The following is a 15,476-nucleotide window of genomic DNA, read 5'->3' on the forward strand; positions in this document are numbered from 1 at the left end:
AAAAATCTTTATCATATATATATATTACATTATTTATATAGCGCCAAAGGGTTTGCTCAGCGCTGTACAGTAGCAAGGGGGACAGAACATGAGACAAGACAGTAACAATACAATACACGAGGGGTTTGAGGGCCCTGCTCTTTCGAGCTTACAATCTTTTATATATATATATATATATATATAAGATTTTGCGCACCCGTGCCGCCCTGTAGCAGTATTTCTGCTATAGGGTGGTCGGGAAGCGGTTGATGAATGTAAAGAATAAATTGTCCATCTTGGCAAAGGCACACATCTCTGCATTGACCAGCCTAAAGACCATTACTGTTGAAATGTGTCAGAAGTGACGCTGTGTGTGACATCACCACAGGGTGCGCTACCTAGATATACCCAACCATATTACGGGCAGTGCTGCACAGGGATCCTTTCCACGACGGTTTTTTATGATACCTGTGGGATGGAGTTATACAGCTTTGTGGATTTACAGTTTATACCCCGTGAATGGATTATCAGCACTTCTGTCCTGTGTGCACATTTGGATACATGATAAGGAGAATGAGTAATGTAACCAACTTATTCCATGCGGTTTTATCAGATGAATACAAATGGAGGAAGATCATTTTTATGCTTGATTAACAAGTGATCTCAGCAGCTACCTAAACATTGGATAATATCTCCCTGTCCACTGTAAATGAGAAAACTACAAGTTCCGACTACCATGTACACAGATATACTGACAGGCCTGCAGGAGTACTGCATGGCACCAGCAATCTGCTGATCGCTGGTGCAGTGCTTTCCGGGCTTCAAAAAAATTGTAAACGCACATATTTTTTTTTACTTGCAGAAAAAAAGTGCATTTATAATTTTTTTGTTAAAGTATTTAAAGGTGGAGTTCACTTTTTAACAATCCTGCATGCCTAATAAAGTGGCCTTTAGCTGTGTAGAGTATGAACAGACTGACGTGCATTAGGCAAAGGTTGTTTTTTTTTTACCTTAATGCAACAAGGTAATAAAACCTTCTGCCTTTAGAATCACTTTATTAAAGAGTGACCATCTGAGATTTATCATCTACTATAATATCTGTATATCATAGTATATGATATATCTCAGAAAGTCACTCTTTATTAACCCTTTGAGGACCGTAAGATTTTGGAACACCAAAAGAATCCATTTTTTTGTTTTTAAAGTTTGTACACTTCAGTTGCTGTAACTAAGCCATTTCATGAAATAATTGGCACAAAGCTAGATCCATTTGTTGTTTGTTGATAACTAATATTTTGACTCAAAAAAAAAAAAAAGTTTTAAGTTCTTAATCAGATGATACAGGCAATTCAAAACCTGGGACAAATACATCCCTTGGTCCTCAAAGGGTTAAAGTGGTTCTAAAGGCATTAGGTTTTGTGTCAAGAAATTACACTTTTTTTTTTTTTTTTTTTTTATGGCTGAACTGGATGGATTTTTGTCTTTTTTCAGCCAGACTAACTATGTTTTACTAACCTGATACCCGTTTTTCTACAAAATGCTGATTCTTTTGTCTCTGTACAATAGGCTCCTCTCGCCCAGCCGGAGTCACCAACGGCATCTGCTGGGGACGATGCGAGGTCTGCCGCAGAATCTGGAGAGTCGGACAAAGAGTCTGTGTGCAGCAGCTCGGCAAGCAATGGAGGCAGCAAGAGCGGAAAGGAGAAGGACAAGGAAAAGGACAAGTCCAAAAAAGAGAAAGATAAGGAGAAAGACAAGAAGAGAGCCGATTCAGTGGCCAACAAGTTGGGCAGTTTTGGCAAGAGCTTGGGGAGCAAGCTGAAGAAGAACATGGGAGGACTGATGCATAGCAAGGGCGGCAAGTCCGGCATGACCAATGGACAGGGCGACACGCTTGAAAAGAAAAAGAAGGGTTCCCTCAAGGGTCGGAAAGGGAGCAAAGAAGACTCCTCCCAAGGGGACTTGTCTACGTCATCTGAGAAATCTTCCGTCAAATCCACAACTGACAAAAGCCAGGGCGACCCTTACAAGTACAGTAACGATGTCAAGTTGAGTCTCAGCATCTTACGGGCGGCCATGCAAGGTGAGCGCAAGTTTATATTTGCCTGCCTGTTAAAAACTAGCGATCGTCAGCCGTACCAAAAGCAGATGATCCAGAGGTATCTGGCCGATGCCCAGGAGAGGTTTGTAGCGGAGCAGAAGCAGCGAGAGGCAGAGAAAAAGACTCTGATGAACTGCGGCGCAGCCAAGCGGTTGGAGCAGGACATGTTGCAACCTAAAGGAGACGATTTGCTTCCGTTGCCCACCTACGCCCAGGCAACTGGTAACTATGGAATGGCGGGCATGGACTATGGTGTGGGCGTGAAAGGAGCACTACCTTCCAGCTACTCTGGAGGATTTACCATCCCGAGACCTTCCCTAGTGAATGCGGATGGTGCTCATAGCTACCAGGACAATAGACGGCAAGTCGCAGGTGGTCCTTGTAACAGCATGCCCTCTTACGTCACTCTCCCCCGGCAACCCGTACAGGGTCGGCTCAACGCCTACCATGCTAGCCCGCTACAAGTGGGCGGCCTTTCTCCCTCAGAGACTGAGCTTCCTCCGGTGTACCCCGAAGCCATCGACCAGACGGTCTGCATCATGCACAGCAACGGCTACAGAGAATACACAGACCCCACCTCCCTGTCCAGATCCGTGAACTCTGACAGCAGCAAAACCCGGACACACTATAATGTCCAGCAGACCAAGTGTAAGCAAGTTCACTGCACTTTTTACGGACATCCCGAAACGGGGAACTACTGCTCGTGCTGTTACAAGGAGGAAATGAGGCGGAAAGAGAGGGAGAAAGAGGCTTTAATTCACAGGTTCTGACGAGCTAACAAACCTCGTGTGTTTGACTTGTATTCCACAAAGTGTTCCAGCAGGGGGCAGCAAAGGGGAGGATGCAATAGTGTTGATCGGACTTCTCCTTCATGTGTTGCCTGGGTGCTTAGATCTCCGTCTAGAGTACGTTCAAACCAGCCGATGAAACTTTGGAGGGTGTTCCGGGACAGGCACCCATTGGTTCCCAGGAGCGAAATAGAAGAGGAAAAAAAAAAAAAATCAGGACTTAAAAAAAATGCAATTTGATATTTTTATGTGACAACCTAATTTTTGATTGTCTCTTTTAGCACTTTAGGTAAAAGTATAAGTATACTGACATCTTGTTTTTTTATATAATTTAAAACCACAGCTGTTATGCTTAACCTGGTTTTAAAGGTGTTTATCCTATTCCCTGCCCCCCCCCCGAGAGCGTAATTCCAAACATGGTATTTCAGAATTTGGCTACTTTCTACATACACAATAAATCCAGTGAGCGGTTTGACCAATCCTGTCGCTGTAATGTGTGCTCCGCAGAACCACTCCCACGTTTTAGCTTGCCCTTTAAGAGGATTCGCTCTGGGCGGGGCTTGTGTCCCCCAATCAAGTGGGTCTGTTAGAGGTTCTTCAGGGAAGGAACTCTTCTCACCCCCAGAGTGGAGTCTGTTTAGTGCTTCATAGTACTCAGCTCATTTATTTCCATTAACAAGCTGGGCGATCTGAGGGCTTTCTTAAAGCGGAGTTCCACCTAAAAAAATAAATAAAAGCAGATGCAAAAACTGTAGCTACTGACTTTTAAAATACATCCACTTACCTGTCCCTTGGTCCAGCAGTGTCCTCACCACGGCTGGTTTCACCGGCTGTCTTCTCTCCCCAGGGCTGGCATCTTTCAGTGTGGACACCAGGCTGTGACAGCTTGCGGCTTCACAGCTGGGTGCCCACTGCGCATGCGTGAGAAGCGCTGCGCTTTGTGAACGGCCCCGTAGTCGGACCTGTCACATGTCCCAGAAGACTACGGGGAGGGAGGACGACTTCCGCTTCCGATCACCTGGGCGATCGCAGTGGGAGCGGGTACCTGCTCCCCAAAGGTGCCAGTCCCTAATGGGGAGCGGGGGGGGGGACAAAGGCTTAAAACAAAACTTCCCCTTTTGGGTGGAGCTCCACTTTAAAGTATAAAGGCAAAACATTTTAGTTTTGGATAGAGTGGAGAAGGATCTGAGCCCCTGTCAGGTTTTTATTGCTGTCTGTGCCCTCATTGGGGAGATTCACCCTCTCCATTTGTCCTATTTGCTGTTATTGAAAGAAAATTCTAAATTTTGGGTTGTCCCCAGAAAGGTAATAGAGGGGAAATCTTCCAAGGGGGACACTAGTTCTAGTCATCTGGGGGTCCCCAAGGGATTTCCTGTGTTGGCTATGGGACAGGAAGCGAAGAGAAATCTCCCCAATGGGACACAGATGACAGAAAAAAAAAATCATCTAACTGGTTACTCTTATCAGTAGTCCTACTTTAAGTCTGTATCCTCTATTTAAAACCTTACTGGGATGGACTGGTTATACTGGGATGGACTGGTTATACTGGGATGGACTGGTTATACTGGGATGGACTGGTTATACTGGGATGTACTGCCATATTTATACTCTTTGTTGATATCTATGGCAGCCTCCTAACCAGGTCATCTTGGCATGTTTGGTTTCCAATAAGGGTTCAGACTTCACACAGCCTTTATTTTTCATGGAAGGTAAAGAGGCATCTGTGTATAAGCAAAAAAACCAAAAACATCAGCTAGAAAGGCACCATTGCAAGTCCTTGTCAAGTTGCAGAGCGGTGAAGCTGATCCTTCTTTACTGACTCCAGAATGGTGCTCTCTACCAAGGATTTGCTACACTACAGTTTCCCTTATGATGAGCTGAGAAATATAAAGCACTGAATAGCGGCATTTGTGACAGGGGCACGGGGATGCATTTTTTTCTGGAGAAACGTCCTATCCCACTGGTATACATTGCCATTGGTTAGGTTGAATGCCGGTTAGGGCCAAATGGTGCCGCTGTTGAGCTTTACAGAGCAGAAGACTAACCAACAACACCAAGACACCTAAGGGTTCATTTACTAAAGGCAAATAGACTGCAGAGCTTAGTAAATGAGGGGAGGGTGCAGGCAAAATAAAAAAAAAAACTGCATTTAGCTCACACATGATTGGATAATGGAAATCAGCAGAACTTCCTAACATTTACTAAGCTCTGGAGCAGCTGCATCATTCAACAGTCTATGTCAGGGGTGTCAAACTGGCAGCCCTCCAGCTGTTGTGAAACTACAAATCCCATCATGCCTCTGCCTTTGAGAGTCATACTTGCAACTGTCAATCTTGCAATGCCTCATGGGACTTGTAGTTTGGCAACAGCTGGAGGGCCACCAATTTGACACCCGTGGTCTATGTGCCTTTAGTAAATTACCCCCCTTGCTTCCTCCAGTTTCTTATAGAACTAGCAAAGCTGAAATGACTGGAACTGGTGGAGAATTAGTTTTTTACCCTTCTAGTTTTCTGTCCCCTTGGCCTTCTGTCAGCAGATTTATTTTTTTTTTCTTTCCATCAGCTTCTAAGGAGAACAGCAGCACCACCCACATGAATGAGTTGTGAAATGTTCTAATATTTAACGTGGTGGCAAAAAATAGCCATAGTCTGAGCTGTCTAGACACTAATGACTGGACACTGCTGAGGGTGGAACATGGGGTGGACTTCTTTGAGGATGACCTTCTTTTTACCTTGTCTATCTTCGTTCCATCCTCTCTCATCCCTTCTTGAAGAGCCACCTTCTCCAATCCTCCCCTGGACACACATTGTTGACCTTGAAGGAGTGGAAAAGTTGAGCTGCACCTATTATCAGGGAGAAGATGGTTTTGGTAGAAGGAATGAGGGAGGTTAGAATGTCAGAGAACCTCAATATGAACCCGTAGCCAACATTTCTAGGTAAAGTGGGAGCTTTACGTATAGCCAGGAAAGTATTGTAAGAACATTTCAGAGCTTGCTTCAGACCAACTTTGATATATCTCCAAAGGGTCTACTCTTCCATATTCCTCCTCCTAATATAGATGGTCTCCTGCAGAGTCAATGGCCTCCCTCCCCAGCATCACATACTCTCCTTTCCTACACTCCATTCAGCTATCGGGAGCAAAGAAAGTACCCAGTAATTTGGGTATAGAGGATCATGTGACAGTACTTGGTGATTGGCCCAACACTGTCATACGGGGGCGGCTGGTGACCCTAGTCCTGTGTGAGCTCCTACAAAGGGCTCTCAGTGGCTGATCTTCATAGCGGGGGACTGTATAATGAAACTGCTGCTTTGTCCCAGGTCCCCTTCCCTCTTTCTCTAGTCTAGTGGTAGACATATTTGGGTTGATTTAGTAACACTGGAGAGTGCAAGATCTGGGGCAGCTGTGCATAGTAGCCAATCAGCTTCTAGATTGTTCAGTTAAAGGATAAGTTCACCTTTTGGACAAAAATAATGCAAATTATTTTGCAGGTAAACAACTGTGCATTTATTTATTTTTGTCCAAAAGAAGCCTGGAAACTCACCTGGAAGAAAAATGTATTTGAAATATATTTAAAAAAAAATATCCTTCCCAAATATATTGCCATATATTTGAAATGCTACAATTTTGACCATATGCAATAAATATATATATATATATACACACACACTGCATGTTGAAATGCGTTATTACAAAATATATGAAAAATATTTAAAAAAATACATTTCAAATATACTGTATGTCTTTAAAAATACAAATCTACATTTTTAGAATTAATGTAAAAATATATGTTAAAATGACTTTTTTATATTTTAAAAAAAAAAATCTGAAGAATTTATTTTAAAAACATTTTTTTTAACATATAAAAAAAGTCATTTTAAGAATATACTTAAAAATATATATTTTAAAATATACTTCAGATTTTTTTTTTTAACATTTTTACAAATATTTAAAAATACAAATCTACATTTTTGCAATGCATTTACAAAGACACAGTATATTTGAAATGGATTTTTAAAAATATTTTTCATATATATTGTACTAAAAAAGCATTTCAAATAAATATTTTTTTTTTAATTGAAATATATTGAATACGGCCAAAATTGTAGCATTTCAAATATATGGTAATATATTTGGGAAGAATATTTTTAAAATCTATTTTAAATATATTTTTCTTCCATGTGGGATTGCTGAGGCCATGCAGGTATCCTGCAGACCTGTCAGAATATCTGCCTTCCTGTACGGGATGTACGAGCAAGCAGATATTCTGACAGGAAGCTTCAATGGATTACCTCGCAGCTCCACAGCACCGTGGTAGTTCACTGAAACCTACCTCTAAGGCCGTTGGGACTTGCAGTTCATTCATTCACGGAAGTCCAGGAATTAATGATGTGGCTTTGGGGGCGGAGCTGTTTTCAAATTTGACAGATAGTACAGGGAGACCTTTTCCCCATATTATCTTGGAGAGGGAGGGGGGCAGCTGCAGCTATGGGAACATGTTACATGTTCTACCCTTAAAACGGGGGGAACATGTAGCATGTTCCCAAACGTGACAAAAAAAAAAATCCAGAAGCTGATTGGTTTCTATGCAGAGCTGCGGCAAATTTTGCACTCTCCAGTTTTAAAAAATCAACACCATTGTGACCTGAGCCCATTCAGATAGCAATCCCAAGGCCTTCCACCTCAGCTCATCCCTTTTTGATCTAGTAAGAACAGAAAAATGCTTCTTTTATCATACAAAAGGATCCATTAACACCTGGTTCCTTCCACATTTTCAACAACTCAAACTTTATTAGCAACATCAGCCAAAAGTACAGCTACCCATCCTGGGGTTGAGGTTGGATTTCCTAGTTAATCGGGAATGTGTTTTCAAGTCTAGTTCTGGCCAACATTTCAAACCAATCGCAGTATATGCAGCCATGTCTAAGCCCCACCTACTGTGCGTCAGAAATCTATGTATCCATATAGGGTGGGATTTACTAAAGGCAAACCAAAAGCGTGTAGCTGCGCCAGAGCTTAGTAAATGAGGTAAAGCTTCTCTTTGCAAAGATTACCCAATCACCTGCAAGGAAAATGAAAAAAAAAAAAAAACATTTTTACTTGCACATGATTGGAGGGTGGCAGTCACCAGAGCCTCCCTTCATTTACGAAGCGCTAGAGTACATGCACTTTGTAAAGTGCGCAGTTTGTTTGCTTTTAGTAAATCAACCCCAATACGACCTCCATTGAGATGATATAGTCACTCAAGGGGTTGGGATAGGCCACTTGCACTTACCTGACAGTGATGTTGGTATTCTGCTGAGGGAAACAAGAAGTTTCCTGAGACCCCTGGCAAAAAAAAAAAAAAAGAATATGGCAGGTTTTTTTTTTTTTTTTTAAATATTGTAGTTTAAGTTTACTAAAAGAGGGATAAACTCAAAATGAACAGGCCAATGGTAATTTGGTCTCCAGTAGATGGCTGCTGCCTCCTACCTGACAAAGTCTCTGCAGTCAACTGTGTAAAGCAGGGGTGTCATACTGCCGGCCCTTCAGCTGTAGCGAAACTACAAGTCCCATCATGCCTCTACCTTTGGGAGTCATGCTTGTACCTGTCAATCTTACAATGCCTCATGGGACTTGTAGTTTGGCAACAGCTGGAGGGCCGCCAGTTTGACACCTGTGGTGTAAAGGATCTCAATGGGCAGTGCACCTTCCTTCTGCTGTATCTGGGAGTCCAACAAATGTAAGCTCAGTGGCCGAGAGCTTACATGGGCTGACACCCCTCCCCCTTAAAAATAGACCTGGCAATAGGCTACCCATACCTGAACAGTGCATTCTGGGAGGAATAGGAGGAAGTCACATGCTCCCCCCCCATCCCTGGAAATCTTTGGCTACTTCCTGAAGGGAGTTCCATCAGAATACTAGTGGGTGGGGGAGTTGTGACGCAGAAGAGAGTATCAGTGGATGGGGGTGACGCAGGAGAGAGTATCAGTGGGTGGGGGGTGACGCAGGAGAGAGAATACTGATTCTCCTGCGTCACCCCCACCCACTGATACTCTCTCCTGCGTCACCCCCATCCACTGATACTCTCTCCTGTGTCACAACTCCCCCACCCACCAGTATTCTGATGGAACTCCCTTCAAGGACGCAGGGGTGACGCAGGAGAGAGAATCAGTGGGTGGGGGTGACGCAGGAGAGAGAATCAGTGGGTGGGGGTGACGCAGGAGAGAGAATCAGTGGGTCGGGGTGTATTTAAATTAAGGAGAGCCATGAAAAAAAAAAGAGGGCACTGATGAGTAAAACGGGCATCTCTGGTCACAATGACCCCCATCAGTTTCCTGTTGGTGTTTTTAACATTTTGTCTGCACAACCCCGGGTTCACACTGATGCGGTGCGGAATTCTCTGCGTTTTCAGTGCGAATTCTGCACCGCATCACAATCGCACCCCGTTCATGGGGGTGTGTATGTTAAGTTAACAACACCCCGAAAGCGGTCCGCATAGGTGTGAATACCCATGCGATCCGATTCCAGTGCAGACCCAAAAAGGGGTCCTGCATGTTTCTGGTGCGATTTGAGCCATACATAATATATGGCTCCAATCGCACCGCACACAAATCGCATGTGATTTGCAGAGGAATGCGGTGCGGTTCCCGTGCGAATCACATGCGATATACCGCACCGCATATATGTGAACCCGGGCTAAAAGAAAACCGCATCCATCACACAGCAATAACCGTCTCCCGCTGGTTTTAGAATGTCTTTTCACGGTCGCAGACCCAGCCATAACCAGCATCCCGCCGCCCAGCCCAGTCCCTGTACAGAAACGTAGACAAGTCCCATTCTTTGGCGATCGTTGCAATGCTGCTATCCAGCTTTCAGCCTGCGTTTTTTTGTTTTTTTTCATTTTCCACACTACCTCTGTTCTGGCCGAAAAGTTAAAATTTTGTTATTACAATATATATAAAATATTATATATATAATTATAGTTGTTGGCTCTGTTTTGAAGAGCTTCAAATTCTGTATCTGACCTTGAGGAGAGTGGGAGAATGGCTATTTTTTGATATGGGGAGGGGAGGGGGGCAAAGTAAAAAAAGAAAAAAAAAAAAAGAATCCACTAAAATAGCTTTCACTTCTAACTTCCGTTTGACATTTTTCATCTCATGGATAGTAGTGTCATCTCAGGATTTAGTATTTTATCAACTGCCATTTATTTTTCTGACTGGTTTTGTCTGTTCAGACTTTTCTTTGTGGGTTTCGCCATCACAAAACACTATCATTGTTTGCGGTCGTTATTTTTTTTTTTTTCCAACAAGTTGAATTGTTTACTGTTGCCTGAATTAATTAAATTTACAAGGTATTCATCTTTTTTAGGCGCTTTTTTTTTTATGTAACTGTCAATGTTCTGTTTGAAGTGTCTGTCACATGAGCACTGTGGTGGTGAAAATGTCACTATGAGACCCCGATATCTACTTGATGGGGCATTGGTTGACACAGGAATGGGTTTGCTGCCTAACTGGCTGGTATGGGGTCACATGACCTATCAGGTCTGAAAGCGGAACTTTGAGACAATCAAAGAAGTGGCGTGTGTATTACTTCCAGATCAGGGGCGGACTGACCATTTGGAAACTCGGGCGCTGCCCGGGGTCAGTAGGGGGCCCCATGAGATGCCCCTGGTACCTTTTTCATAGGCTTTTTTGAGTTTGGGCAAGGACACAGGGGCCCCATGATCCCCTATTGCCCGGGGGCCCCATGACTTGTCAGTCCGCCCCTGTTCCAGATCTGTGTTGTCACTGGTCACACTCTCTCCTTGTGCAGGGTGACTGGTCTGGTCTCCGCCCCCCTGTTGTTATCTGCATGCTGCCTAAAGTGGGTGGAGCTGCTGGCTCCTCCCACATTTCTGTTTTCTGAGCAGGCTATTGCTGTGACGTCACTGTTACAAACTCAGATATTACCATATAAAAGTAACAGCGTCAGCCACACACAAATTTGGTTTTATATCCTTTGTGGCTATTGAGGAATTTATCCAAATGAAAGTGTTTGTTGCCGGGGTTCAGCTGTAAAGCAGAACATTGGGCAGTATCATTTTGCTAGTTTTAGGGGGGTTGGTAGCTGTTTGATTGCGTCATATTACCCAAAAGGTGGGCTTTTGGTTGCGCAGAAAGTATAGCTTCTGCCACCTTCCCCTGACCCCCATCCGTGCTGCAGATATAACAAACACCAGCACTAGTATCATCTGTCTACCCGTCTACAATTGGCCGTTCAATTGGGAAGGGGACGACACAGTACTAGCGCTGATGGGGACACACACAGTACTAGCCCTGGTGGGGGGGGGGGGGGACACACACAGTACTAGCCCTGGTGGGGGAAATAACACGCACAGTACTAGCCCTGGTGGTGGGGACGGGACACACACGGTACTAGCCCTGGTGTGGTGGGGCGGAGAATGACACACACAGTACTGTGCGTGTCATGGGGGGGGGACACACGCACAGTGCTAGCCCTGGTGGGGGGGGGAACACGCACAGTACTAGCCCTGGGGGGGGGGGAAGGGGGGGAGTGACACGCACAGTACTAGCCGTGGTGGGGGGGGGGGGGGGGGAATGACACGCACAGTACTAGCCCTGGTGGGGGAAATGACACGCACAGTACTAGCCCTGGTGGGGGGCAGTACTAGCTCAGGGGGGGGGAATGACATGCACAGTACTAGCCCTGGGGGGGGGGGGGGGGGGAAATGACACGCACAGTACTAGCCCTGGTGGGGGGCAGTACTAGCTCAGGGGGGGGGGAATGACATGCACAGTACTAGCCCTGGGGGGGGGGGGGGGGATGACACGCACAGTACTAGCCCTGGTGGGGTGGGGGGGGGGGGGAATGACACGCACAGTACTAGCCCTGGTGGGGGGCAGTAATAGACCTGGTGGGGGGGAATGACACGCACAGTACTAGCCCTGGTGGGGGGGAATGACACGCACAGTACTAGCCCTGGTGGGGGGCAGTAATAGACCTGGTGGGGGGGAATGACACGCACAGTACTAGCCCTGGTGGGGGGCAATGACACGCACAGTACTAGCCCTGGTGGGGGGGGGATGACACGCACAGTACTAGCCCTGGTGGGGGAGGGGGCACACAATACTAGCCCGGGTTCAAACTGGTGCGGTGTGGAATTTGCAGCGGTTTCTGTGCAAATTCTGTACCGCGGCACAATCGCACCCAGTTAATGCGAACCGATGTGGGTGTGGATGGTAACAACACTCCAAAATCAGTCCGCAAAACGCGGTGCGATGCGCAGAATCGGATAGGTGTGCATACTCTTGCGATCCGATTCTAGTATGGACCAAAAAAGGGTCCTGCACCTATTTGGTGCGATTTGAGCCAACTGAAATTTTAAATAAAAATCTGTGCGTATTGACAGGACAGGAAGGAGAAATCCGCAAAAAAAACACATTAAACAATATCGGTACACGTGTGTGTGTGTAAATAATACATATTATACAATTTTTCTCAAGCAATATATATTATATATACAATATGTATGGCTCAAATTGTGCCGCACAGAATTCGCATGTAATGTGCACAGGAATGCGGTGTGGTTCCTATGCAAAATGCCGCGGCGCACACGTGTGAACCCGGGCTGAACCCTCACACGTCATTACAGCAGAGGTAAACTGCTACTAACTCCACTGAAATTATGACCCCCTGGAGCTCAGCTTCAACTCCCCAATCTGCGTATCTAGTGTAGCAGCCGGGCAACTAGTATTTTCAAAAGGAAAAAAAAAAAACAAAACAGTATTTTCTTGCTTCCTTTAAGACATTTTAGAGATCCTGCAGGTAGATTCCACATCGGATTCAATACTGATGTGTTCATATCTGTAGAAAATTACAGATCTGGATGCAGCAAATGTACAAATCGCCATCGCTGGATGACATCACTGAGCTACTTTGTGATCTGGCTGCTATGGTCCCATGTACGCCCCGATGCATTGGAAATACTGTATGCCATGGGCTGTATGGGCCCCTGCCACAGCTCAGGGTTGACATGTATCAGCAAAGTGCAGCCTCTGAATACACACTAGTCAGTGAAAGAAAAATGCATCCTTTTAAATCCTATGAAACTCTTCACACCAGTCAGTTGCATTTCTAAAAGTCCTGCTTGTTGCATTTTTGCTGCATGTAAAAAAAAAAGGAAAAAAATGCACCTCCCCTCTGAAATGAATGGAAAGTGCACCATGTTTGCATTTCTTGAGTCGCATGTCTATTTTTCACATGATCAGACAACCAGAAATGCGTTTTTGCAACGGCGCGGTGTGAAAGCGGCATTCCCCTGCATTCATGGGACGATGCATGCGCAGAGAGACTACAGGCGTCTTCATTTGGAATTGGCCGAGATCACTCTGCACATACACCTCTGCATGGAAGACTCATTCCTGGGGGGGGATGTAAACCTCAATCGTGTGTATGTTCCGCCCAAGAAAGCAGCCATTTTTCCCCGAGTGTTTTCAAGCTGCAGGTCCGTAGTCCACCAGGAACCGGTGACATTTCTGTCTCACTTTATCCATGCCACGTCGTCATTCTGTCCACCAATCCGCTCCCACCACTGTGTCAGTGACAGGTACACTTCAATCTGTGACCATTTTAATGTCTCCATTGTTAGGTTCCATAATTCTCTGCCTTCAGGTGATCAAGTTACCAAATGTAATCCTGATTAACCGCATTCATCACGCATCGCGTCCTGCATTTTATAACTTGTAATATGCAAATGCGGCCATTTGCACGTTTGACGAAAACTGTATTTACTCTGACATAAAGCCTGCGTGTCTATAAAAATCCCCAGGTTCCCCGCCCTCCCCTGAACTGACCACGCCGTGCGCAGACACGCCCGTATCGGAGGTGAACTTTCGCAGTATTTTGCACATATCTCTAAACTGTAGAGCACAATTGGTCCTTAATGATCAAAATGTTTCAATGGAAATCCCGTTGCCATAGCAAACCACCAGAAATTGTTTTTGTACAGCACTGTCAAACCGATGTTTTTCTTCCAATAAAAAAAAATTGGACGGTCAGAAACATTTTTAGTCGCTTCAATGGGGTTTTAGCATGTGTGACATCATCTAATTTTTTTACAGCATGCAAAAAATTAAATGAAAATTATATCGTGATTTATGTGTATATAAAAGAGGAGGTGCATCAAGAAAATACCCCAAAGGCAATGGAAATGTAAAAAAATATCTGAATAAAATAAAAATCTGTCTGCGTATTTCCAGATTAATGTATCCCTTTGCAGATTTCTCCTTCCTGTCCTCTGTAAACAATATCTGTACGTGTGTGTGTGTATATATAATATACAATTTTCTCAAGCAATATATATATTATATACACACACAATGTAGAGCTTTTTTTCTTTTACAGGGTGTGATTATATATATATATAGTTCTTTTTTTTTTTTTATTACAGGGACTATGTAGAGTTTTTTTTTTTAAAGGTTTTTTTTTATTTTTATATTATTAAAAAATAAATAAATATATATATATATTTTTAATATTTATAAAAAAAAGAAAAAAAAACCTTTAAAAAAAAAAAAACTACATAGTCCCTGTAAAAAAAAATAAAATAAAAATTATATATAATTTTTTTTTTCTTTTTTTTACAGGGACTATGTAGTTTTTTTTTTTTAAAGGTTTTTTTTTTCTTTATTTTTATAAATATTAAAAAAAATATATATATATATATAATTTTTTTTTTTTTAATATAAAAATAAAAAAAAACCTTTTAAAAAAAAAAAAACTCTACATAGTCCCTGTAAAAAAAAAAAAAAATAAAATTTATATATAATTTTTTTTTTTTTTACAGGGACTATGTAGTTTTTTTTTCTTTATTTTTATAAATATTAAAAAAATATATATATATATATATATATATATATATATATATATATATATATATATATATATATTTTAATATAAAAATAAAAAAAAACTTTAAAAAAAAAAAAAACTCTACATAGTCCCTGTAAAAAAAAAAATAAATGAAATTATATATAATTTTTTTTTCTTTTTTTTACAGGGACTATGTAGTTTTTTTGTTTTTTTTTTAAAGGTTTTTTTTCTTTATTTTTATAAATATAAAAAAAAAATATATATATATATAATTTTTTTTAATATAAAAATAAAAAAAAAACCTTTTAAAAAAAAAACTACATAGTCCCTGTAATAAAATTTTTTTTATATATATATATATATATATATATTTATAAAAATAAAGAAAAAAAAACCTTTAAAAAAGAAAAAAAAAACTACATAGTCCCTGTAAAAAAAAAAAAAAAAAATTTATAGAATTTTTTTTTTCTTTACAGGGACTATGTAGTTTTCTGTAAATTGTATATTATATATACACACACGCGTACAGATATTCTTTTAAAAAAAAATATATATATATATATAAAATTTTCTTTTCTTTTTGTATGTATGTATATTTAATTATACATTTATTATACTTTTTTAAATATACTTTAAAAAAAAATTTCTTTAACCAGGACTAATAAATAAATATATATTTTTTTCCTTTTTTTTTTTTTTAAATGTCAAAAGATTGTTTTTGAACTATTCCTAACTGAAATCTAACAGACTGTACAAT

The 15,476-nt window shown here is 42.1% G+C and overlaps 1 protein-coding gene across 1 annotated transcript in view; it reads left to right on the plus strand.

Moving 5' to 3' along the window:
* LOC149428530 (OTU domain-containing protein 7B-like) overlaps positions 1-3,347 on the plus strand; it is a 55,222-nt gene extending 51,875 nt beyond the window's left edge. Inside the window, exon 11 of the mRNA XM_089667296.1 lies at positions 1,546-3,347. Within this exon, the coding sequence (XP_089523422.1) occupies positions 1,546-2,850 (1,305 nt within the window). The 3' untranslated portion in view covers positions 2,851-3,347. The remainder of the gene's footprint in view (positions 1-1,545) is intronic.
* Positions 3,348-15,476: the final 12,129 nt, after the last annotated feature.

The sequence above is a fragment of the Staurois parvus genome, unplaced genomic scaffold, assembly GCF_062004578.1.
Source record: "Staurois parvus isolate SC_StPar_1 unplaced genomic scaffold, SC_StPar_1.0 ptg003158l, whole genome shotgun sequence".
Classification (NCBI taxonomy): domain Eukaryota; kingdom Metazoa; phylum Chordata; class Amphibia; order Anura; family Ranidae; genus Staurois; species Staurois parvus.